Source organism: Ranitomeya imitator, chromosome 1, assembly GCF_032444005.1.
Source record: "Ranitomeya imitator isolate aRanImi1 chromosome 1, aRanImi1.pri, whole genome shotgun sequence".
Taxonomy (NCBI): Eukaryota; Metazoa; Chordata; class Amphibia; order Anura; family Dendrobatidae; genus Ranitomeya; species Ranitomeya imitator.
Window position 1 is genome coordinate 639,455,784 of NC_091282.1, and position 27,107 is coordinate 639,482,890.

Genomic DNA, 27,107 nt, shown 5'->3' on the forward strand with positions numbered 1-27,107 from the left:
GGGGGTGGGGGTTGGAAGAGAGGACCTGCAACCAAATCAAAATCACATTATTGTGGGAACCTACTAGGATCTGGAGGCACGGAGGGCAACTCTGGATCAGAGTCCGTGTTAAAGGCCTCGTACTGTCGACGGCGGCGCTGTGTCTTTGCCTCTGTGAAAGGAAAAAAAAAAATTTTTTTTAACATAAACGGCAACAGTGACTGCAGGTGGGGGGGAAGAGGGGACCTGCAACCAAATCCTAATCACATTATTGTGGGAACATACTAGGTTGTTGAGCCGTTGACCCGGAGGGCACAGCTATATCTGAGGCGGTGTGGGATGCCTCGTGGCGGCGGCGCTGTGTCTTTGCCTCTGTGAAGGAAAAAATAAAGTTCGATCAGCAGATATGGCAACAGTGATATTGCACCATAGCTGGGACACATAGTGCTCTGCACCGTTCATACTGCTCCATAGCTGGCCCACATAGTGCTCTGCACCGTTCATTATTGCACCATAGCAGGGCCACATAGTGCTCTGCACCGTTCATTATTGCACCATAGCAGGGCCACATAGTGCTCTGCACCGTTCATTATTGCACCATAGCAGGGCCACATAGTGCTCTGCACCGTTCATTATTGCACCATAGCAGGGTCACATAGTGCTCTGCACCATTCATTATTGCACCATAGCAGGGTCACATAGTGCTCTGCACCATTCATTATTGAACCATAGCAGGGCCACATAGTGCTCTACACCATTCATTATTGCACCATAGCAGGGCCACATAGTGCTCTGCACCGTTCATTATTGCACCATAGCAGGGCCACATAGTGCTCTGCGCCGTTCATTATTGCACCATAGCAGGGCCACATAGTGCTCTGCGCCGTTCATTATTGCACCATAGCAGGGCCACATAGTGCTCTGCACCATTTATTATTGCACCATAGCAGGGTCACATAGTGCTCTGCACCATTCATTATTGCACCATAGCAGGGCCACATAGTGCTCTGCACCATTCATTATTGCACCATAGCAGGGCCACATAGTGCTCTGCACCATTCATTATTGCACCATAGCAGGGCCACATAGTGCTCTGCACCGTTCATTATTGCACCATAGCAGGGCCACATAGTGCTCTGCACCATTCATTATTGCACCATAGCAGGGCCACATAGTGCTCTGCACCGTTCATTATTGCACCATAGCAGGGCCACATAGTGCTCTGCACCATTCATTATTGCACCATAGCAGGGCCACATAGTGCTCTGCACCATTTATTATTGCACCATAGCAGGGTCACATAGTGCTCTGCACCATTCATTATTGCACCATAGCAGGGCCACATAGTGCTCTGCACCATTCATTATTGCACCATAGCAGGGCCACATAGTGCTCTGCACCGTTCATTATTGCACCATAGCAGGGCCACATAGTGCTCTGCACCATTCATTATTGCACCATAGCAGGGCCACATAGTGCTCTGCGCCGTTCATTATTGAACCATAGCAGGGCCACATAGTGCTCTGCACCATTCATTATTGCACCATAGCAGGGCCACATAGTGCTCTGCACCATTCATTATTGCACCATAGCAGGGCCACATAGTGCTCTGCACCATTCATTATTGCACCATAGCAGGGCCACATAGTGCTCTGCGCCGTTCATTATTGCACCATAGCAGGGCCACATAGTGCTCTGCACCATTTATTATTGCACCATAGCAGGGTCACATAGTGCTCTGCACCATTCATTATTGCACCATAGCAGGGCCACATAGTGCTCTGCACCATTCATTATTGCACCATAGCAGGGCCACATAGTGCTCTGCACCATTCATTATTGCACCATAGCAGGGCCACATAGTGCTCTGCACCGTTCATTATTGCACCATAGCAGGGCCACATAGTGCTCTGCACCATTCATTATTGCACCATAGCAGGGTCACATAGTGCTCTGCACCATTCATTATTGAACCATAGCAGGGCCACATAGTGCTCTGCACCATTCATTATTGCACCATAGCAGGGCCACATAGTGCTCTGCACCATTCATTATTGCACCATAGCAGGGCCACATAGTGCTCTGCACCATTCATTATTGCACCATAGCAGGGCCACATAGTGCTCTGCACCATTCATTATTGCACCATAGCAGGGCCACATAGTGCTCTACACCATTCATTATTGCACCATAGCAGGGCCACATAGTGCTCTGCACCATTCATTATTGCACCATAGCAGGGCCACATAGTGCTCTGCACCATTCATTATTGCACCATAGCAGGGCCACATAGTGCTCTGCACCATTCATTATTGCACCATAGCAGGGCCACATAGTGCTCTGCACCATTCATTATTGCACCATAGCAGGGCCACATAGTGCTCTGCACCGTTCATTATTGCACCATAGCAGGGCCACATAGTGCTCTGCACCGTTCATTATTGCACCATAGCAGGGCCACATAGTGCTCTGCACCATTCATTATTGCACCATAGCAGGGCCACATAGTGCTCTGCACCGTTCATTATTGCACCATAGCAGGGCCACATAGTGCTCTGCACCGTTCATTATTGCACCATAGCAGGGCCACATAGTGCTCTGCACCGTTCATTATTGCCCCATAGCTGGGCCACATATTGCTCGGCACCGTTCATACTGCGCCATAGCTGTGCCACATACACACCACATACACACCCAATTAACCCTTCGGCGTGCAATACTTTTGGGTACCTGCGTACTCACCTCTGCGGATCTCGCGGCGAAGCTCCTGCAGGCGCGCTGGGCTTTTGGACTTCAGATCGCCCCATTTCTTCACAATCTGGGCCTTACTTCTGGTTATCCCAAACTGCTTCCTGAGGCCCTCAGACACCACACGCACGACTTCATCCTTGTGCTGGTTGCGGTGCAGCACCAGCCCTGTGGTTTCGTACTGCATCCCATCCATAGTGCTAATCAGGAACTTTAGCTCTGGGATGCCCATAGGAGGATCACATCGCCTGGCAGCCATTTTCAGGATGTCAGGGAAGCAAAGCAAGGTAGCGCAGGCACGCAGGAACGCTGTAACGTCATCACGCTGTCATATACCACGAGCGCACATTACGTGCCGCTCCGGCGTTATATCTACATCCTTCGAACGGCATTTACTATGTGTGTTCCTTCCGTACCGCTCAGCCATCACAAATGTGACGCTGTCCATAAACGGCAACGCTATAGCGATGCGGATCGCGCGGGAGAACTGCATAGTTAAGGACCTCCTCTGGGCGTGGTTAGGCGGTGCTTTATAGCGTCTTTTCACCTAAAATGGCTGGAAGACAAAGATCTGCACCTCTGGGGCAGACCGAGCTCCGGTTTTTTGTCCATCACATGGATGCCCTGGGTTATGAGTGCCAGGAGACTCGCCCAGCCCACCCGAACCTACAGAAGCAGGAGGTGCTGCGTCGCATTGTGCAAATGCTGGATAGGAGGTTTGGCGTCCGCCGCAGTGCGCAGCAGCTGCGGAAGAAATGGGCCGACCTCCGCCACAAAAATCCACACCTTCTGGCTGAGTTGCGTGCGGAGACAAGGCGAGGCAAGTACCAGTATGGGGGAATTGGGCGATGCACGCTTTTAGGAGGAGGTTGGCAACCCTGCGCGCAATATTTTTTTTTTTTTTTTTTGGGCTCTGGAATCCCTGTTCTTTGTTTTAAAAACATTGTGTTTCTTTCATTTATGTGTAGAGAGAAGGCGCCGGCAACACACACCTGCCATTGCCGCCAGATCTCCTTCGTCCACCAACAGCAGCAGCCCACAGCCCGGGACCTCACGTAAGTGTACCATCACTCATATTAATCTAATTACAGCATAGGTGACATAACAGTGTAGCGTAAATATTGTATACATTATCCTGCGCGCACTGCCCGGAGGGGAAATAATGGCAGGTAATCAGTAGACGCGCGCAGCCGTGATGCGCTTCTAGTACTACGGCATACACACCGTGCCGCACACAATACGGAGCACACACAGCGCCGCACACACTATGACGTACACACCGTGCCGCACACAGTACGACGTACACATCGTACGGAGCACACAATATGGAGCACAAACTGTACTACACATCTAAAAGACAAGCTTCTCTGTAACAACTTGTCCAAATGCTGCTGCAAAACCCAATCAGAACACAGCGTTCATTCCCTTAAAATTTTTGGACAAATTAAAGCAGGAACCGTATTGGTTGCAATGATTCCGTTTGCTCTGCACTTGGTTTTGCTTTCAAAATATTTATTGGGTTTTAACTTTAACAGGTAAGGGTAAGAGGGGGAGGGGAAGAGGGGAAGGAGGGGGGGGGGGGAGGGAATGAAGATAGGAAAGGAACATCCCCCTGACATAGGGGGAGAAATAGGCAATCGTACAGTTGAGTAAAATAAACACAGTAGAATTAAGGTACCGTCACACTAGACGATATCGCTAGCGATCCGTGACGTTGCAGCGTCCTCGCTAGCGATATCGTCCAGTGTGACAGGCAGCAGCGATCAGGCCCCTGCTGTGATGTCGCTGGTCGGGGAAGAAAGTCCAGAACTTTATTTCGTCGCTGGACTCCCCGCAGACATCGCTGAATCGGCGTGTGTGACACCGATTCAGCGATGTCTTCGCTGGTAACCAGGGTAAACATCGGGTAACTAAGCGCAGGGCCGCGCTTAGTAACCCGATGTTTACCCTGGTTACCATCCTAAAAGTAAAAAAAACAAACACTACATACTTACCTACAGCTGTCTGTCCTCCAGCGCTGTGCTCTGCTCTCCTCCTGCTCTGGCTATGAGCGTCGGTCAGCCGGAAAGCAGAGCGGTGACGTCACCGCTCTGCTTTCCGGCTCACAGACAGTACAGGAGGAGAGCAGAGCACAGCGCTGGAGGACAGACGGCTGTAGGTAAGTATGTACTGTTTGTTTTTTTTACTTTTAGGATGGTAACCAGGGTAAACATCGGGTTACTAAGCGCGGCCCTGCGCTTAGTTACCCGATGTTTACCCTGGTTACCGGCATCGTTGGTCGCTGGAGAGCGGTCTGTGTGACAGCTCTCCAGCGACCAAACAGCGACGCTGCAGCGATCCGGATCGTTGTCGGTATCGCTGCAGCGTCGCTAAGTGTGACGGTACCTTAACAAGCATTGTATACACATACATTAAGCCATAGACGTTTGTTATGTCGTTAAGTAAGTAATTGATATTGTAGTGGTTAACTGGTAGACATTAGAGTATGAAAGCCTAATGTGAATTTGCTTTTTGTATGGTGTGTATTGTTTTATAACAGGGAACATCTAAGATGAACCTGTGACTATGTGGGCGGAAGAATATTTGGCTCATGATTAAGGCTGATCGTTGGGAATTAAGACTCCTATTGGATGTAACAGTGTTGTGTAGGTAGGAGAAGAAGTATGAAGGGTAGACTACATTTTATTCAGAAATATTGTGAGCTTTGGCAGGTTTAAGGACATGTTGGCTGGACATTCACGGAGGGCTTAGGCCGTGGTGTTGTAGAAAGGATAGGCCTTCCACTGGGTTTGTAATATGGACACTACCCGACAAAAGTTTTATTGTGAGAGTGGAGGAGGGGGACCATGAGTATGAAAAGTGTGCCCTTCGTAGTTCTTGTGTAATGTGTGCAAAGTCTCTGCGTTTTTTCAGGGTGGCTCTGGATAAGTCCCTGAAGAACGAAAGTTGACCAAATGAAGAAAGCTGGAAGATCTTGTCGGAGGGGAGATCAAATAGTTTGCTCCTGATCCATACTGGAAAGAAGGAGACGATGATGTCTCTTGGTACGCCCTGTGGGAGAAACGCAGGTCTTTTGATTCGAAAGGCTTTTTCGATAATGTTCGGTTCATTGGCCTCAGGAATGAATTTGTGGATCATTTTGAGAATATAGTTCTTTAGCTGTGGCGGTTTAATAGATTCAGGGACTCCTCTTATTTTTACATTATTTCTCCTTCTGTGGTCCTCGAGGTTCGCTATGTTACTTTTTAGGGTGTCTAAGTCTTTTTGAAGAGTGTCAATTTTAGTTTCCAGTATAGAGGGAGACCTTGATCTGGCCGAGTATGTGAGATCCGTGCTCCTGTATGAAGGATCCTCTTCGCTGGTGTCGGATAGACATTCAGATGGTAGGAATGCGTCGCGAATGGGTGATGTGCAGTCACTTTGGGAGGAACAAGAGGAGGAGGCCGATGAGTAGGAGCCGATGCTCTCTGCTATAGATGACAGTGCGTCTCTTACATAAGACTCAGTCGCAGTCTCTGAACCCTCTGGGTCTGTGATGGGTGATTTAAAGGAGAAAAGTTGTTTGAAGTCCATACGTTGTTCCACAAAAGCTTCCCTTAGCATTTCACGGAGTTGTTCCAGTACTTGGTCAAAGTCTCTTTTGAGAAGAGGTTTTTTGGTTGTTGTTGTCACCGTTGAACCAATTAGTGGACATGGTGTATTTAGTGTGAAGTCTTCCCTCTCTTGGTCTAGTTGCTCACAGTGAAATTGAGGTTTTGTCTGTGAGTGTGGTCTGGTCTGTGGAGTAAATGGAGGGGCATCGTGCCTTAATGTATGAGTTACACTTTCATTTTTGGTGTTGTGGAAAGCTGGGTAGCTGTGGTCAGTGGGCGGAGTTGGGGGAGGAGTCTCGTCCTGTCTACTTCTCCCCCGTCCAGGTGATCTCCCCTGTGTCCCTTTGCGCCCATTCTCAGTCTCATCCAGCAAGTGAGTGGTTAAAGATTCTGTGTCTCTTAGTACTGCGGACCGGGCTGATGTGTTTATTGGAGCCGAGACACTGTCTCTGGCTCCCAGCGTATTTTTGCGGCCGGCCGTGGGCGGAGTGGTGGGCAGAGCCTCGGCGTTCACTCCATGCTTCTGTCCCACCTGTTTGCATGGAACCGCGGCTCTGTGCCCTCTCCCCGCGGCCGCTCCCAGCTGTGTGGTAGCGGCCAGAGGCTTCGGGGACTCCGGGGCGGCGAGCGCGGGTGGAGGGACCGAAGCCGCAGTGGGTCTTCTTGTCATTGGAGCCGGATCGCCGCGAGCGGTAGGCGGGGTTATGGGCGGGGCTGCGGCGTCTCGCTTACCTCTTGTCCCTGCCGGTGTGAGCAGCGTCGCGGCTCGCGGTGAGGTCCCTGCCACTGTGCCAGCTCTGGAAAGCTGGGTGCCGGATCCTGAGTGTCTCCGGAAGGGGCTCACCGCTTGTGGAGGTCTTTGGGTAGGTCTCCCCGGTATTTTCGCCGTGACGCCGCCATTTTTTTTTTATCTCGGCCGCAGATTTGGTATTCAATGTAGGCGGAGTCGAGGGCGGGGTTAAGGCTTCTTCTCCGTACCTCGGCTCCGATGTCCTAGGAAAGGACGCTGCTTCAGGCCTATGAACGGAGGTAGCTCCGGGCTGAGTAGCGGCAGTTCTGGAAGCCGCGGTTTTGAGTGCGGGTGCCACAGCGGGTCTCCCTGGTGATCCCCCATTGTTTGGGTCCGGGTTGAAGCCTGAGGGCTTAATTGGATGTGAGTTTCTGGGCTTCTGAGTGTGCGGGCCTGCAGGGAGGCCGCAGCTGGAGCTTAGATGTCCTTTTTTAGTAATTACCATCGCTAAGGAGGCTCTGCAAGCGTTCTGTTCTGTTCTTGGTAGCTTTAGACAGGTTTAGGTGGAGTTTTGTCCCCAAAAGTAAGCTATTAGTAGCTAATTATACGGGTTTTAGCAGGAGCTACCCAGGCACAGGTCTGCTCCCTAGCCCGTGCAAGCCACGCCCCCTGCACTTGGTTTTGAACATACAGTATAGGAATGTCTAACCATTGGGTTTTTTTCATTTATGTGTAGAGAGAAGGCGTCGGCAACAGGCACCTGCCATTGAGACCAGCTCTCCTTCGTCCGCCACCAGCGGCAGCCCACAGCCCGGGACCTCACGTAAGTGTACCATCATTCATTGCTATTTTATTACTGCATAGGTGACATAAGAGAGTAGCGGAAATATTGTATACATTATAGGCGCATTAAGGAGCAGGCGCCCTACCACGCCTCCAACATCTTTTGAGACCAGGCAGCCTCGCACCCCAACACCACCCTCAACACCTCCCTTCCGCCACTCATCTTTCTCCGGGTCGGCGGCCTTCTCCCCAGAAGCTACCATACGTAAGTGACAAAAACAGCGAGCGCTTCCCAACAACCCTGAGTATGCAGGCAGCCATTTTATCAGATGGCTTCACTGACTGAGAGGGGGTGCTAAACAATATATCGAAATAATATAATCAATAAAATAACGTTGGGAGCAGCAAATAAAAGAAGGGTGGCGCAGGGTTGGAGCAGCACATATCAGAATGGAGCCGCAAAATGGTAGCAGCACATGTCAGAATGGAGGCGCAGGATCGCAGCAGCACATGTCAGAATGGGGGCGCAGGATGGGAGCAGCACATGATAGGATGGAGAACATATACCAATAGAAATGCGCGCCACCAGGGCGTAGAACGGGTTAAATAGCTAGTATAATATATCGACATAACACAGCAGCCCAAAAAAAATAGTAGTACCTCGATATAATGCCTTAAGCTCTGCACAATGGCCTCGCATGTCTCCGGAATCAAAACGCTCAGGAAAGGTCTGGAAACAGCTGCGGAAAACTGCAAATCCTGAAGAGACCTTCCTGTAGCCAGGAACCGCAGTGTCACCGCCAACCTTTCATCCACGGGCACGGTTGCACGCATCGGCGTATCACGCCTTTGTATGAGTGGCGTAACAGCAGACAGTATTATCTTGAAGGATTCCTCTGACATCCTAAGGTAGTTTCGGAAATCATGAGGGTTATTATCACGTAACTCTCTTATGAGACCCATGTGTGACAATGTGGATCTTTTCTGCAGCCAGCTCCGGGTCCACATGCGACGTTTTCGTTTAGGACGTCTCTCCTCTTGGAGACGTGCTGCCTCAAACACCAGGGCAGCAGCAACGACAGAACTCTCATCGGAAGTGAGCATACTTCCTAAAAAGAAAACAAACGTACAATAAATACACGTGCTTACAAAACAATGTTTTGACCATTGATCTAATAACTATATATGTTACTACTGGCATAAACGGGGCAGTCAACCATGCTACAGCTCGATCTGTAAAAGGATTAATTAATTGGGCCACGCTACAGCTGTGTACCTGAGGTTCTCTGGCCTACCCTACTCTCCATAAAGGAACAATCGACCACGCTCCAGCGTTTATCCCCGTTGAAGCGCAACATCTGCTACGCTGTAGTGTTATACATACCTCTTTTATACATACCTCTTGCGGTAAAAGTCTGTAGTTATAGTAGTTATAAAAGTCCAGGGAATCCAGCGAATTTAGGAGTTCTGTTTCCAGCACGTGCTCCAGAGAGAAATGAATAGAGCGCTCGACAGCTCTGGTTTTATCCGCTGGGAACAATAGTCCTTTGTCTGTCGAATGTGCGCACAGTATTGTACCGCCCAATCAGCACACAGGAGGTGGAGAATTTGGCGCTCCTACGTAGCCAGCTCCTCCACCCATTACATCATATACAATATCGTGCACACCTTTGTTACACCATGCGATCATGCCGCCACAGCGGGACACTAGACGACGAAAGAAAGTTTCAAACGATCTGCTACGACGTACGATTCTCAGCGGGGTCCCTGATCGCAGGAGCGTGTCACACACTGCGATATCATAACTATATCGCTCGAACGTCACGAATCGTGCCGTCGTAGCGATCAAAATTGCACTGTGTGACGGTACCCTAAGACTCCGTAGAAACTGCAGCTCTGATGAGGATTTTCACTCTCTGGCTAAAGATCTAACTACCCGATTCTCCAACAGGAAATATCCTAAGAAAGTGGTCTCAAGGGCTTTCCAACACGCGAATGGAACGGAACGGTCCAATTTGCTAAAGAAACAGGTTCGTGATTCCAATAGATCCCATTCCTTAGTCACAACATTTAATAATCAATGGATGGATGTCCATACAATTTTGTCCAAAAATTGGAACATTCTATTAAGCGAACCCAAACTGTCTTCTTGCATCTCCCAGACCCCTAAAATAGTGGTTAGGAGAGCTCAAAATCTGAAGGACCAATGGTGCCACAGCCACTATCATAGACCTAAAGTCAATATTGGAAGAGGTAATAAGATTTTTGGCACCTACCCCTGTGGAAAGTGCAATGTATGTCAATTCATGATCTCACAAGATGGTTTCACAGTTACCACTTTACCTTTCCCTATCAGACCTAAATGCTATTTCAATTGCAGGTCAAGGAATTTGGTATATTTACTCATCTGTGACTGTTCAAAACTATATGTGGGTCAAACCACCCAAGAATTGAGGAGGAGGAGCCAACAGCATTTGTCCAACATTTCCACTGCCAGGACTGATGGAGAGAGAGGCAAAACAGTCTCTTCATTGGCCGCACACTTCCTGGATGCACATGGAAGCAGTATCAAAGGATTGAAGATCATGGGTTTAGAAACTGTTGATACTAACATCAGAGGAGGGAACATTACTCCCAAGCTATTGAGATGCGAGTCAAAATGGATCGACGACCTACAGAGCCTCTCACCGTCTGGTCTGAATGAAGAGTTACTCTTCATGGGTGTCTATAAGCAACTTTAGGGGACTATTTCTCTTCAGCTGATTGATTTTAGCAACTTACACTTGGTCTCTTTTCATGAGAGCACTGCTACATACATACATGACCGTGTATGGCCAATATGGCTCCCTTCTTACCCAAAAACACCACCCACCACCGAGTAAACAAACACCATAACTACAAATAAAAACGTAACACAAAACTTATTTTGGATAATTATGGCCACAGTGGCCAGTTTATTAACAAACAAAACAAAACATTTTATTTAAACATTAGCATAATTTATGCAAAAATTCGAGGGGAGGGTTCTTGGAGCCACACAGGGAAAGTTTGGCTTAAAAATATTTTGGCAAAACCAAAAAACATAACTCAAACACCTCAACTTACCCTCAGCCGTACCACCAGCTCGAGGGCACCATAATTCCCATATTGGGAACAATTAACCACCACCAGCTCCCAGGGTAAACACCCCGACCAGAGCCTGTAACCAAAATGCCAGAACACCAAACCCGTTTAACTGTCCGGAATTTCCTTCAAATTCCTTCACCGCTTAATCCGCACTTTTCCTTTTCCTGCACTTTTCCCTGATATAGCCCCACGCCTCCCACTAACAACCTCTCCCACACCTCCTATCACCCAATCATTTTGACCCAGCACCATTTTTGAAAATATACAAGCCCATGTCCAAGCACAGTCATGGGGGGCTTCCATCTAGCCCTGCTTATTCCTGCCCCTCCTTTTCTTTGGGGCGTCTGTATAGTTTGGCACCAAATACTGTACAATCATAGACCTTTGTATATAGCTCATGCTTAGTGTGATGGTGGGATATGTTATGTGAGTATCATTTTGTGTATATTTATATTTTACTGATCATCATGGTGTTCTCTTGTAGGATGAGTTGTTATTTGCCATCTGATATTCCGCCCACAGTCCTGTGCTGTTATCGCTCCACAGGGTCAGTGAATAATGTTGTTTGCTAATATGCTAATGACATATTGAACTAGCTTGTTGAAACAATGAGCCCCTGCGACCCACCCCCCTAATCTGTGAATGAGGAGAGGGACTTGTAAATATCAGGTAGGTGACACATAGTCAGTCCTGTGTGGAACCATGATGTGAAGACAGTGCCTGAGAGAGAAAGAAGTATTTATGGACTGTTATCCTCTGCTGGATTGTTGGACTCTCATCTCCCAGGGCTTTTGTCTTCTTACTGAACTGCATTCGAATTCTGGAATATTTTATCCTTTCTGTGGTGGATTATATATGGACCTTTCGTATCTTTGCCTAAATAAAGGTCTTGGAATTGTTTACTATACTCTAGCTCTGTTGACTGTGTGATACCTGAGAAGGACCCCGTGTGTTATGGCTGGCAATCAGGCAACACAGCGTGCAGTAATCAGCGCACATACAGAGATCTGGCAATAACCAAAAACAATAGGACGAGCTCTGAGACGTGGAATCTCTGTAGACTGCAGTACCTGATCTATCCTCACACAACTATAAGCAGCAGTGGATTGCGCCTATCACTACCTATGCAACTCGGCACTGCCTGAGGAGCTGACTAGCCTGAAGATAGAAATACAAGCCTGACTTACCTCAGAGAAATACCCCAAAGGAATAGGCAGCCCCCCACATATAATGACTGTTAGCAAGATGAAAAGACAAACGTAGGAATGAAATAGATTCAGCAAAGTGAGGCCCGATATTCTAGACAGAGCGAGGATAGCAAAGAGAACTATGCAGTCTACAAAAAACCCTAAAACGAAAACCACGCAAAGGGGCAAAAAGACCCACCGTGCCGAACTAACAGCACGGCGGTGCACCCCTTTGCTTCTCAGAGCTTCCAGCAAAAGTTAATAGCAAGCTGGACAGAAAAAACAGAAAACAAACTAGAAGCACTTATCTAGCAGAGCAGCAGGCCCAAGGAAAGATGCAGTAGCTCAGATCCAACACTGGAACATTGACAAGGAGCAAGGAAGACAGACTCAGGTGGAGCTAAATAGCAAGGCAGCCAACGAGCTCACCAAAACACCTGAGGGAGGAAGCCCAGAGACTGCAATACCACTTGTGACCACAGAAGTGAACTCAGCCACAGAATTCACAACAGTACCCCCCCCCTTGAGGAGGGGTCACCGAACCCTCACCAGAACCCCCAGGCCGACCAGGATGAGCCACATGAAAGGCACGAACAAGATCTGGGGCATGGACATCAGAGGCAAAAACCCAGGAATTATCTTCCTGAGCATAACCCTTCCATTTGACCAGATACTGGAGTTTCCGTCTAGAGACACGAGAATCCAAAATCTTCTCCACAATATACTCCAATTCCCCCTCCACCAAAACAGGGGCAGGAGGCTCCACAGATGGAACCATAGGTGCCACGTATCTCCTCAACAACGACCTATGGAATACATTATGTATGGAAAAGGAGTCTGGGAGGGTCAGACGAAAAGACACCGGATTGAGAATCTCAGAAATCCTATACGGACCAATAAAACGAGGTCTAAATTTAGGAGAGGAAACCTTCATAGGAATATGACGAGAAGATAACCAAACCAGATCCCCAACACGAAGTCGGGGTCCCACACGGCGTCTGCGATTAGCGAAAAGCTGAGCCTTCTCCTGGGACAAGGTCAAATTGTCCACTACCTGAGTCCAGATCTGCTGCAACCTGTCCACCACAGAATCCACACCAGGACAGTCCGAAGACTCAACCTGTCCTGAAGAGAAACGAGGATGGAACCCAGAATTGCAGAAAAATGGAGAGACTAAGGTAGCCGAGCTGGCCCGATTATTAAGGGCGAACTCAGCCAACGGCAAAAATGACACCCAATCATCCTGGTCAGCGGAAACAAAACATCTCAGATATGTTTCCAAGGTCTGATTGGTTCGTTCGGTCTGGCCATTAGTCTGAGGATGGAAGGCCGAGGAGAAAGATAGGTCAATGCCCATCCTACCACAAAAGGCTCACCAGAACCTCGAGACAAACTGGGAACCTCTGTCAGAAACAATATTCTCAGGAATGCCATGTAAACGAACCACATGCTGGAAGAACAAAGGCACCAAATCAGAGGAGGAAGGCAATTTAACCAAGGGCACCAGATGGACCATTTTAGAAAAGCGATCACAGACCACCCAAATGACCGACATTTTTTGAGAAACGGGAAGGTCAGAAATGAAATCCATCGAAATATGTGTCCAAGGCCTCTTCGGGACCGGCAAGGGCAAAAGCAACCCACTGGCACGTGAACAGCAGGGCTTAGCCCTAGCACAAATTCCACAGGACTGCACAAAAGCACGCACATCCCGTGACAGAGATGGCCACCAGAAGGATCTAGCAACCAACTCCCTGGTACCAAAGATTCCTGGATGACCGGCCAGCACCGAACAATGAAGTTCAGAGATAACTTTACTAGTCCACCTATCAGGGACGAACAGTTTCTCGGCCGGACAACGATCAGGTTTATTAGCCTGAAATTTCTGCAACACTCTCCGCAAATCAGGGGAGATGGCAGACACAATGACTCCTTCCTTGAGGATACTCGCCGGCTCAGATAACCCCGGAGAGTCGGGCACAAAACTCCTAGACAGAGCATCCGCCTTCACATCTTTAGAGCCCGGAAGGTATGAAATCCCAAAATCAAAACGAGCAAAAAATAACGACCAACGGGCCTGTCTAGGATTCAAGCGCTTGGCAGACTCAAGATAAGTAAGGTTCTTATGATCAGTCAAAACCACCACGCGATGCTTAGCACCCTCAAGCCAATGACGCCACTCCTCGAATGCCCACTTCATGGCCAGCAACTCTCGGTTGCCCACATCATAATTACGCTCAGCAGCAGAAAATTTCCTGGAAAAGAAAGCACATGGTTTGAACACTGAGCAACCAGAACCTCTCTGTGACAAAACCGCCCCTGCACCAATCTCAGAAGCATCAACCTCGACCTGGAACGGAAGAGAAACATCAGGTTGACACAACACAGAGGCACAGCAAAAACGACGCTTCAACTCCTGAAAAGCTTCCACGGCAGCAGAAGACCAATTAACCAAATCAGCACCCTTCTTGGTCAAATCGGTCAATGGTCTGGCAATGCTAGAAAAATTACAGATGAAGCGACGATAAAAATTAGCAAAGCCCAGGAATTTCTGCAGACTTTTTAGAGATGTCAGCTGAGTCCAATCCTGGATGGCCTGAACCTTAACCGGATCCATCTCGATAGTAGAAGGGGAAAAGATGAACCCCAAAAATGAAACTTTCTGCACACCGAAGAGACACTTTGATCCCTTCACGAACAAGGAATTAGCACGCAGTACCTGGAAAACCATTCTGACTTGCTTCACATGAGACTCCCAATCATCTGAGAAGATCAAAATGTCATCCAAGTAAACAATCAAGAATTTATCCAGATACTCACGGAAAATGTCATGCATAAAAGACTGAAAAACAGATGGAGCATTGGCAAGTCCGAACGGCATCACCAGATACTCAAAATGACCCTCGGGCGTATTAAATGCCGTTTTCCATTCATCTCCCTGCCTGATTCTCACCAGATTATACGCACCACGAAGATCAATCTTAGTAAACCAACTAGCCCCCTTAATCCGAGCAAACAAGTCAGAAATCAATGGCAAGGGATACTGAAATTTAACAGTGATCTTATTAAGAAGGCGGTAATCAATACACGGTCTTAGCGAACCATCCTTCTTGGCTACAAAAAAGAACCCTGCTCCCAAAGGTGACGACGATGGGCGAATATGTCCCTTCTCCAGGGACTCCTTCACATAACTGCGCATAGCGGTGTGTTCAGGTACGGACAAATTAAATAAACGACCCTTAGGGAATTTACTACCAGGAATCAAATCGATAGCACAATCACAATTCCTATGCGGAGGTAGGGCATCAGACTTGGACTCTTCAAATACATCCTGAAAGTCCGACAAGAACTCTGGGATGTCAGAAGGAATGGATGACGAAATAGACAAAAATGGAACATCACCATGTACTCCCTGACAACCCCAGCTGGTTACCGACATAGAGTTCCAATCCAATACTGGATTATGGGTTTGTAGCCATGGCAACCCCAACACGACCACATCATGCAAATTATGCAGTACCAGAAAGCGAATAACTTCCTGATGTGCAGGAGCCATGCACATGGTCAGCTGGGCCCAGTACTGAGGCTTATTCTTGGCCAAAGGTGTAGCATCAATTCCTCTCAACGGAATAGGACACCGCAAAGGCTCCAAGAAAAATCCACAACGTTTAGCATAATCCAAATCCATCAGATTCAGGGCAGCGCCTGAATCCACAAACGCCATGACAGAATACGATGACAAAGAGCACATTAAGGTAATGGACAAAAGGAATTTGGACTGTACAGTACCAATAACGGCAGAGCTATCGAACCGCCTAGTGCGTTTAGGACAATTAGAAATAGCATGAGTAGAATCACCACAATAGAAACACAGTCTGTTCAGACGTCTGTGTTCTTGCCGTTCTACTTTAGTCATAGTCCTGTCGCACTGCATAGGCTCAGGTTTACTCTCAGACAATACCGCCAGATGGTGCACAGATTTACGCTCGCGCAAGCGACGACCGATCTGAATGGCCAAGGACATAGACTCATTCAAACCAGCAGGCATAGGAAATCCCACCATTACATCCTTAAGAGCTTCAGAGAGACCCTTTCTGAACAAAGCCGCTAGTGCAGATTCATTCCACAGAGTGAGTACTGACCACTTCCTAAATTTCTGACAATATACTTCTACATCATCCTGACCCTGGCATAAAGCCAGCAGATTTTTCTCAGCCTGATCCACTGAATTAGGCTCATCGTAAAGCAATCCCAGCGCCTGGAAAAATGCATCAACATTACTCAATGCAGAATCTCCTGGTGCAAGAGAAAACGCCCAGTCCTGTGGGTCGCCGCGCAAAAAAGAAATAATAATCAAAACCTGTTGAATAGGATTACCAGAAGAATGAGGTTTCAAGGCCAAAAATAGCTTACAATTATTTCTGAAGCTCAGGAACTTAGTTCTGTCACCAAAAAACAAATCAGGAATCGGAATTCTTGGTTCTAGCATCGATTTCTGATCAATAGTATCTTGAATCTTTTGTACATTTACAACGAGATTATCCATTGAGGAGCACAGAGCCTGAATATCCATGTCCACAGCTGTGTCCTGAAGCACTCTAATGTCTAGGGGAAAAAAAAGACTGAAGACAGAGCTAAGAAAAAAAAATGATGTCAGGATTTCTTTTTTCCCTCTATTGGGAATCATTGGTGGGCTCCTTGTACTGTTATGGCTGGCAATCAGGCAACACAGCGTGCAGTAATCAGCGCACATACAGTGATCTGGCAATAACCAAAAACAATAGGACGAGCTCTGAGACGTGGAATCTCTGTAGACTGCAGTACCTGATCTATCCTCACACAACTATAAGCAGCAGTGGATTGCGCCTATCACTACCTATGCAACTCGGCACTGCCTGAGGAGCTGACTAGCCTGAAGATAGAAATACAAGCCTGACTTACCTCAGAGAAATACCCCAAAGGAATAGGCAGCCCCCCGCATATAATGACTGTTAGCAAGATGAAAAGACAAACGTAGGAATGAAATAGATTCAGCAAAGTGAGGCCCGATATTCTAGACAGAGCGAGGATAGCAAAGAGAACTATGCAGTCTACAAAAAACCCTAAAACGAAAACCACGCAAAGGGGCAAAAAGACCCACCGTGCCGAACTAACAGCACGGCGGTGCACCCCTTTGCTTCTCAGAGCTTCCAGCAAAAGTTAATAGCAAGCTGGACAGAAAAAACAGAAAACAAACTAGAAGCACTTATCTAGCAGAGCAGCAGGCCCAAGGAAAGATGCAGTAGCTCAGATCCAACACTGGAACATTGACAAGGAGCAAGGAAGACAGACTCAGGTGGAGCTAAATAGCAAGGCAGCCAACGAGCTCACCAAAACACCTGAGGGAGGAAGCCCAGAGACTGCAATACCACTTGTGACCACAGAAGTGAACTCAGCCACAGAATTCACAACACCCGTGACACTTAGCCATTTTGAAATGTGTGTTATTATCCATCTTTCCGTTTGGATTGGCACCAAATACATCCTTAGGTATGAAGATCTATGATCTTGGATCTGGCTGGTTTTGCCAACCTTTTTATGCATTTTAGATAAAGCTGGTGTAATTAAAATATTTCTTTCTCACACTGGCCCACCCCTCTTTTTGGGATTGTGTAAGATCTTAGTCTATGTGTCTATCCCCAATTGTGATGTCAGCATATTCACGGTGTTAATATGGTCTTGTGGCATCTTTCTTATTAATTAGAATCCCTATATGTTGGGGTTCGGGGTCAATGTACCAGCTTACATACAGTTCGTCATTCCTATGCATTGACACAGACTGGAATCTCGAACCTTTACATATTGCTATTGTGCGCAATATCTTTGACTACCCCCCTTTTGGATGAATTTTGAGATCATCTGTATCGTAAAAGATATAATGCTAGACCATTTGGGCAGTTGATGGTTATGGGATGGTGTTGGAAACACCGGTGTTTCCTATGGTAAATTTTTGTATATGTATTTCCATGCTCACTGCAAACAAAAATTATATAATACTCATTTATCCCTACATCTATCGTATTTGTATGGATAATACACGGGCTATATTAAGGGTATTTGAATCGTAAAAGTTTTTTCTTTTATTCTTGCATCAAAAATAACAGCTTAACCCCTTTCTGACATCTGACGTACTATGCCGTCGAGGTGGGGTGGGCCCGTATGACCACCGACAAGATAGTACGTCATACGCGATCGGCCGCGCTCACGGGGGGAGCGCGGCCGATCGCGGCCGGTTGTCAGCTGACTATCGCAGCTGACATCCGGCACTATGTGCCAGGAGCGGTCACGGACCACCCCCGGGACATTAACCCCCGGCACACCACGATCAAACATGATCGCGGTGTGCCGGCGGTATAGGGAAGCATCGCGCAGGGCGGGGGCTCTCTGCGGGCTTCCCTGAGACCCCCGGAGCAACGCGATGTGATCGCATTGCTGCGAGGGTCTCTTACCTTCTCCTCCCTGCAGCAGGCCCGGATCTAAGATGGCCGTGGCATCCGGGTCCTGCAGGGAGGTGGCTTCACTGCGACTGCTCAGAGCAGTCGCCGGGAAGCCAAGAGAAGTGCACGTCAGATCGCTGATCTGACACAGTGCACAGCAAAGTGTCAGATCAGCGATCTTACACTATAACATGATGCCCCCCCGCCCCCCATGGGGCAATGTTACAGTGTAAAAAAAAATATTCACATGTGTAAAAAATTTTTTAAAAAATTCTAAAAAAATATATATATATATTCTTCCTATAAATACACTTCTTTATCTAAATAAAAAAAACAAACAATTAAAGTACACATATTTAGCATCACCGCGTCCATAACGACCCCACCTATAAAACTATATCACTAGTTAACCCCTTCAGTGAACACCATAAAAAAACAAAACAAACGAGGCAAAAAACAACGCTTTATTCTCATACTGCCAAACAAAAAGTGGACTAACATGCGATCAAAAAGACTGATATAAATAATTATGGTACTGCTGAAAACATCATCTTGTCCCGCAAAAAACGAGCCACCATACAGCATCATCAGTGAAAAAGTAAAAAAGTTATAGTCCTCAGAATAAAGCGATGCGAAAATAATTATTTTTTCTATAAAATAGTTTTTATCGTATAAAAGCGCCAAAACATTAAAAAATGATATAAATGAGGTATGAGGAATAAAAAGCGATCAAAAAATGTCACGTGCCAGAAAATGTTACCAATGAAAACGTCAAATCGTCCCGCCAAAAACAAGACCTCACATGACTCTGTGGACCCAAATATAGAAAAATTATAGCTCTCAAAATGTGTTAACGCAAAAAATATTTTTTGCAATAAAAAGCGTCTTTCAGTGTGTGACGGCAGCCAATCATAAAAATCCGATAAAAAACCCGCTATAAATAGTAAATCAAACCCCCCTTCATCACCCCCTTAGTTAAGGAAAAATTAAAAAATTTAAAAAATGAATTTATTTCCATTTTCCCATTAGGGTTAGGGCAAGGGTTAAGGCTAGGGTTAGGGCTAGGGTTAGGGTTGGGGTTAGGGATAGGGTTAGGGCTAAGGTTACGGTTGGGGCTAGGGTTAAGGCTACAGTTGGGTTAGGGTTGGGGTTAGGGATAGGGTTGGGGTTAAAGTTAGGCTTAGGATTGGGGCTAAAGTTAGGTTGGGGCTACATTTACAGTTGGGAATAAAGTTGGGATTAGGGTTAGGGGTGTGTCAGGGTTGAAGCTGTGGTTAGAGTTACCATTGGGATTAGGGTTAGGGGTGTGTTTGGATTAGGGTTTCAGTTATAATTGGGGGGTTTCCACTGTTTAGGCACATCAGGGGCTCTCCAAACACGACATGGCGTCCGATCTCAATTCCAGCCAATTCTGCATTGAAAAAGTAAAACAGTGCTCCTTCCCTTCCGAGCTCTCCCGTGTGCCCAGACAGGGGTTTACCCCAACAATATGGGATATCAGCGTACTCAGGACAAATTGGACAACAACTTTCTCCTGTTACCCTTGGGAAAATACAAAACTGGGGGCTAAAATATAATTTTTGTGGGAAAATTATTTTTTTTTATTTTCACGGCTCTGCATTATAAACTGTAGTGAAACAATTGGGGGTTCAAAGTTCTCACAACTCATCTAGATAAGTTCCTTGGGGGGTCTAGTTTCCAATATGGGGTCACTTGTGGGGGGGTTCTACTGTTTAGGTACATTAGGGGCTCTGCAAAGGCAATGTGACGCCTGCAGACCATTCCATCTAAGTCTGCATTCCAAATTGCGCTCCTTCCCTTCCGAGCCCTCCCATGCGCCCAAACGGTGGTGCCCCCCCACATATGGGGTATCACCGTACTCAGGACAAATTGGACAACAACTTCTGCAGTCCAATTTCTCCTGTTACCCTTGGGAAAATACAAAACTGGGGGCTAAAATATAATTTTTGTGGGGAAAAAAATAATTTTTATTTTTACGGCTCTGCGTTATAAACTGTAGTGAAACACTTGGGGGTTCAAAGTTCTCACAACACATCTAGATAAATTCCTTGGGGGGTCTAGTTTCCAATATGGGGTCACTTGTGGGGGGTTTCTACTGTTTAGGTACATTAGGGGCTCTGCAAACGCAATGTGGCACCTGCAGACCAATTCATTTAAGTCTGCATTCCAAATGATGCTCCTTCCCTTCCGAGCTCTGCCATGCGCTCAAACGGTGGTTCCCCCCCACATATCAGGTAACAGCGTACTCAGGACAAATTGGAGAACAACTTTTGGGGTCCAATTTTTCCTGTTACCCCTGTGAAAATACAAAACTGGGGACTAAAATATAATTTTTGTGGAAAATTTTTTTTTTTATTTTCACGGCTCTGCGTTATAAACTTTATTGAAACACTTGGGGGTTCAAAGTTCTCACAACACATCTAGATAAGTTCCTTGGGGTCTAGTTTCCAATATGGGGTCACTTGTGTTTTTTTTTTACTGTTTAGGTACATTAGGGACTCTGCAAACGCAATGTGGCGCCTGCAGACCAATCCATTTAAGTCTGCATTCCAAATGACGCTCCTTCCCTTCTGAGCACTGCCATGCGCTCAAACGGTGCCCCCTCCCCCACATATCAGGTATCAGCATAATCAGGACAAATTGGAAAACAAAGATTACGGTCCAATTTCAACTATTACCCTTGGAAAAATACAAAACTGGGGGCTAAAAAATAATTTTTGTGGAAAAAAAATATTTTTTATTTGCACGGCTCTGCGTTATAAACTGTAGTGAAACACTTGGGGGTTCAAAGCTCTCACAACACATCTAGATGAGTTCCTTAGGGGGTCTACTTTCCAAAATGGTGTCACTTGTGGGGGGTTTCTACTGTTTAGGTACATTAGGGGCTCTGCAAATGCAATATGACGCCTGCAGACCATTCCATCTAAGTCTGCATTTCACTTTTGGGGTCCAATTTCTCCTGTTACCCTTGGGAAAATACAAAACTGGGGGCTAAAAAATAATTTTTGTGGGAAAATTTTTTTTTTTTTTTTTTTTTACGGCTCTGCATTATAAACTTCTGTGAAGCCCTAGGTGGGTCAAAGTGCTCACCACACATCTAGATAAGTTCCTTAGGGGGTCCAATTTCCAAAATGGTGTCACTTGTGGGGGGTTTCAATGTTTAGGCCCATCAGTGGCTCTCCAAACGCAACATGGCGTCCCATCTCAATTCCTGTCAATTTTGCATTGAAAAGTCAAACGGCGCTCCTTCCCTTTCGAGCTCTCCCATGCGCCTAAACAGTGGTTTATCCCCACATATGGGGTATCAGCGTACTCAGGACAAATTGTACATAAATTTTGGGGTCCAATTTTTTCTCTTACTCTTGGGAAAATAAAAAATTGGGGGCGAAAAGGTCATTTTTGTGAAAAAAATATGATTTTTTATTTTTACGGCTCTGCATTATAAACTTCTGTGAATCACTTAATGGGTCAAAGTGCTCACCACACATCTAGATAAGTTTCTTAAGGGGTCTACTTTCCAAAATGGTGTCACTTGTGGGGGGTTTCAATGTTTAGGCACATCAGGGGCTCTCCAAACGCAACATGGTGTCCCATCTCAATTCCAGTCAATTATGCATTGAAAAGTCAAATGGCGCTCCTTCGCTTGTGAGCTCTGTCATGCGCCCAAACAGTGGTTTACCCCCACATATGGGGTATCGACGTACTCAGCACAAATTGTACAACAACTTTTGTGGTCCATTTTCTCCTGTTACCCTGGGTAAAATAAAACAAATTGGAGCTGAATTAAATTTTTTGTGAAAAAAAGTTAAAGGTTCATTTTTATTTAAACATTCCAAAAATTCCTGTAAAACACCTGAAGGGTTAATAAACTTCTTGAATGTGGTTTTGAGCACCTTGAGGGGTGCAGTTTTTAGAATGGTGTCATACTTGGTTATTTTCTATCATATAGACCCCTCAAAATGACTTCAAATGAGATGTGGTCCCTAAAAAAAATGGTGTTGTAAAAATGAGAAATTGCTGCTCAACTTTTAACCCTTATAACTCCCTAACAAAAAAAAAATTTGGTTCCAAAATTGTGCTGCTGTAAATTAGACATGTGGGAAATGTTACTTATTAAGTATTTTTTGTGATATATCTCTGTGATTTAATTGCATAAAAATTCAAAGTTGGAAAATTGCAGAATTTTCAAAATTTTCGCCAAATTTCCATTTTTTTCACAAATAAATGCAAGTAATATCAAAGAAATGTTACCACTAGCATGAAGTACAATATGTCACAAGAAAACAATGTCAGAATCACCAGGATCCATTGAAGCGTTCCAGAGTTATAACCTCATAAAGGGACAGTGGTCAGAATTGTAAAAATTTGCCCGATCATTAACGTGCAAACCACCCTTGGGGGTAAAGGGGTTAAGTGTCATAAAGATTTAATTGTTTTGTTTTTCAGGGCTCAGTGGATTGCTAAAATCAATCTTAAAAACATGTGATAATTAGTTTTCCAGGTGATTCTAATAAAAGGAAAACTACATAGAAATGATGTTCCACATTATTAAGCAGGCCACAGGTTTCAAGCAATATGGGAAATAAAAAGGATCTCTCTGATGCTGAAAATCATTAAATAGTGCAATGCCTTGGACAAGGTATGAAATTCTACATGGAGGACCTGGTCAATGACCTGAAGAGAGCTGGAACACAGTCTCAAACATTACCATTAACAACAAACTATGCTGTCATGGATTAAAAATGTTTGCAGGGCATGTGAGGTCCCCCTGCTCACACCAGCACATGTCCAGGCCCGTTTCAAGTTTGTCAGTGACCATCTGGACAATCCAGGGGGAGCAGGGGACAAGGTTATGTGGTCAGATAAAACCAAAGTAGCACTTATTGGTATCAACTCTACTTGCAGTGTTTGGAGGAAAAAGAAGGATGAGTACTACCCCAACAACACCTTCCCAACTGTGAAGCATGGTGGACAGGAACATCATACTTTGGGGGTGATTTTCTGCAAATGAGACAGGACGAATGCACGGTATTGAAGGGATGATGATGGATGGGGTCATGTATCCAAGATTTTGGCCAACAACCTGCTTCCCTCAGTAAGAGCATTGAAGATGGGTCATGGCTGGGTCTTCCAGCATGACAATAACTCAACACACACAGCCAGGGCAACTAAGGAGTGGCTCCATAGGAAACATTTCATGGTCCTGGAGTGGCATAGCCAGTCTCTAGACCTGAAACCAATAGAAAATCTTTCGAAGAAGCTGAAATTCAATGTTGCCCAGTGACAGCCCCAAAACTTGAAATATTTGGAGAAGAGCTGTATGGAGGAGTGGACCAAAATCCCTGCTGCAGTGTGTGCAAACCTGGTCAAGAACTACAGGAATGTATGACCTCTGTAACTGCAAACAAAGGTTTCTGTACCAAATATTAAGTTATGTTTCTCTACTGTATCAAATGCTTATTTCATGCAATAAAATGCAAATTAATTACGTAAGATCATACAATGCGACTTTCTGGGTTTTATTTTTAGATTCTGTCTCTCACAGGTGAAGTGTACCTACAAAACAAATTACAGACTTCTCCATTCTTTGTAGGTGGGGGAATACTGGCAAAATTGGCAGTGTATCAAATACTTATTTTCCCCACTGTATATAGTATGTGTATGTTTATGCATGTAGTTTATGTTTACGTAGTGTGTTTATGTGTATGTTTATGTATGTAGTGTGTGCTTTCGTATGTAGTATGCCTGTGTTTATGTATGTATAGTTTGTTTGTATATGGCTGTTTTTCCTTGTGCTCCTGTTTACTTGTATTCCTAATTCACAATGGAAAACCCTTGAACTTCCTGCTGAAAAATGTAGGAAAGGAGTGTCTAAAGAGATTGGATCCCATGCCATGATTCTGTCCCCTTCTTTAGTGTATGCCTGGTTACATTACATGTATATATTATATACTGTACTACCACCCATTACATGTCGACATCTACAGGATCCGGCCCAGAGTCTATAATTAATTCCAGTCTGCTGCTGGTCCCTGGAAAGGCCGGGAGTCGACCAAAGTGAAAGTAAAAGTAGACAATGCCAGCCCTTGTGCCATGCTGAGGCTGAGATTTGCTGTGATAGGTAATTATTTACCACTATATATTGATAAGTTCTATGTATTTTCTATATCTTCCTGCCTTCTTGTGACTCTTTTTGTAGCCTTTGCTTTGATTTTTATGTTATTGGATTTTTTTACATTCAGATTTCTGCATTTTCGATGTGGTTTGCATGATCACTCAGTAATGACTCGGTTTGTGCACACCCGTGAATATGCTCTTATTGTTGATTGTTCTTATTATTGAGATGTTTGCTTTAATGCATTTTACAGTAAAGGGGAAATTTATTAGAATGACAATTAACCCTAACTTACTACGTCTCATTCTGAATGTAGTACATCGCATGCCTTGGAGGAGAATTAAAAAAAAATCACAAATGGTGCTTTTTTTTTTTCTTCCGGACACTACAGATGGCAGAAAATAACCTGGCTTTTGCAGACTTTCCATATATTTTCAGATGGACGTCAGCCAAAGTCACATTGTTCTGGATCCAGAGACCCCTTTACTCTCTTGACAGATTGACTTTAATGATTCAATAGTGTAATGTGTCTCATGAGAAAAATAGATCATGGATGAAAAAATCAAAGCAGCAGTGTCCAAACCACAGTCCCCTTATTTAGACATTGTCAAGGTTCCTGTGGTCAGACACCCACCAATCTCACTTTTATCCCATATACTCAGAATATAAAAGTAAAATGTATTTTTTCCTACTTAAAAAGTTTTATTGGAAAATCCAGTTACATTTAATCCATTTTACATTTTGTATGGATTAACTCTCTCTTAGGCCGGCCTCACATTCAGCGTATAAAAATACGGTCCGTAATTTACGGCCGTAATACGCAGAAAAGTCCCCAAAATAGTGGTCCGTATCTCATCCATAGGCAGGGTGTGTCAGCGTATTTTGCTCATGGCATCCTCCGTATGTAATCAGTATGGCATCCGTACTGCGCAATTTTCTCGCAGGCTTGCAAACCCGACATACGGACATACAATGGATCCATGTGCTCAAAAAATCGTAAAAACATATATACTCTCTCTCTCTCTCTATATATATATATATATGTCAGTGAGCCATATATATATATATATGTATATATATATTAATATACAGTTAGGGCCAGAAATATTTGGACAGTGACACAATTTTCGCGAGTTGGGCTCTGCATGCCACCACATTGGATTTGAAATGAAACCTCTACAACAGAATTCAAGTGCAGATTGTAACGTTTAATTTGAAGGGTTGAACAAAAATATCTGATAGAAAATGTTTGAATTGTACACATTTCTTTACAAACACTCCACATTTTAGGAGGTCAAAAGTAATTGGACAAATAAACGTAACCCAAACAAAATATTTTTATTTTCAATATTTTGTTGCAAATCCTTTGGAGGCAATCACTGCCTTAAGTCTGGAACCCATGGACATCACCAAAAGCTGGGTTTCCTCCTTCTTAATGCTTTGCCAGGCAAAGCCTTCAGGTCTTGTTTGTTTGTGGGTCTTTCCGTCTTAAGTCTGGATTTGAGCAAGTGAAATGCATGCTCAATTGGGTTTAGATCTGGAGATTGACTTGGCCATTGCAGAATGTTCCACTTTTTGGCACTCATGAACTCCTGGGTAGCTTTGGCTGTATGCTTGGGGTCATTGTCCATCTGTACTATGAAGCGCCATCCAATCAACTTTGCAGCATTTGGCTGAATCTGGACTGAAAGTATATCCCGGTACACTTCAGAATTCATCCGGCTACTCTTGTCTGCTCTTATGTCATCAATAAACACAAGTGACCCAGTGCCATTGAAAGCCATGCATGCCCATGCCATCACGTTGCCTCCACCATGTTTTACAGAGGATGTGGTGTGCCTTGGATCATGTGCCGTTCCCTTTCTTCTCCAAACTTTTTTCTTCCCATCATTCTGGTACAGGTTGATCTTTGTCTCATCTGTCCATAGAATACTTTTCCAGAACTGAGCTGGCTTCTTGAGGTGTTTTTCTGCAAATTTAACTCTGGCCTGTCTATTTTTGGTATTGATGAATGGTTTGCATCTAGATGTGAACCCTTTGTATTTACTGTCATGGAGTCTTCTCTTTACTGTTGACTTAGAGACAGATACACCTACTTCACTGAGAGTGTTCTGGACTTCAGTTGATGTTGTGAACGGGTTCTTCTTCACCAAATTAAGTATGCGGCGATCATCCACCACTGTTGTCATCCGTGGACGCCCAGGCCTTTTTGAGTTCCCAAGCTCACCAGTCAATTCCTTTTTTCTCAGAATGTACCCAACTGTTGATTTTGCTACTCCAAGCATGTCTGCTATCTCTCTGATGGATTTTTTCTTTTTTTTCAGCCTCAGGATGTTCTGCTTCACCTCA

General features: G+C 45.3%; 1 protein-coding gene across 1 annotated transcript in view; it reads left to right on the plus strand.

The window, feature by feature from the left end:
* Window positions 1-7,814: 7,814 nt before the first annotated feature.
* LOC138638312 (uncharacterized) overlaps window positions 7,815-27,107 on the plus strand; it is a 129,534-nt gene continuing 110,241 nt past the window's right edge. The window contains exons 1-3 of the mRNA XM_069727531.1: window positions 7,815-7,873; window positions 9,785-9,863; window positions 24,631-24,764. Coding sequence (XP_069583632.1) covers window positions 24,737-24,764 — 28 coding nt within the window. The 5' untranslated portion in view covers window positions 7,815-7,873; window positions 9,785-9,863; window positions 24,631-24,736. The remainder of the gene's footprint in view (window positions 7,874-9,784; window positions 9,864-24,630; window positions 24,765-27,107) is intronic.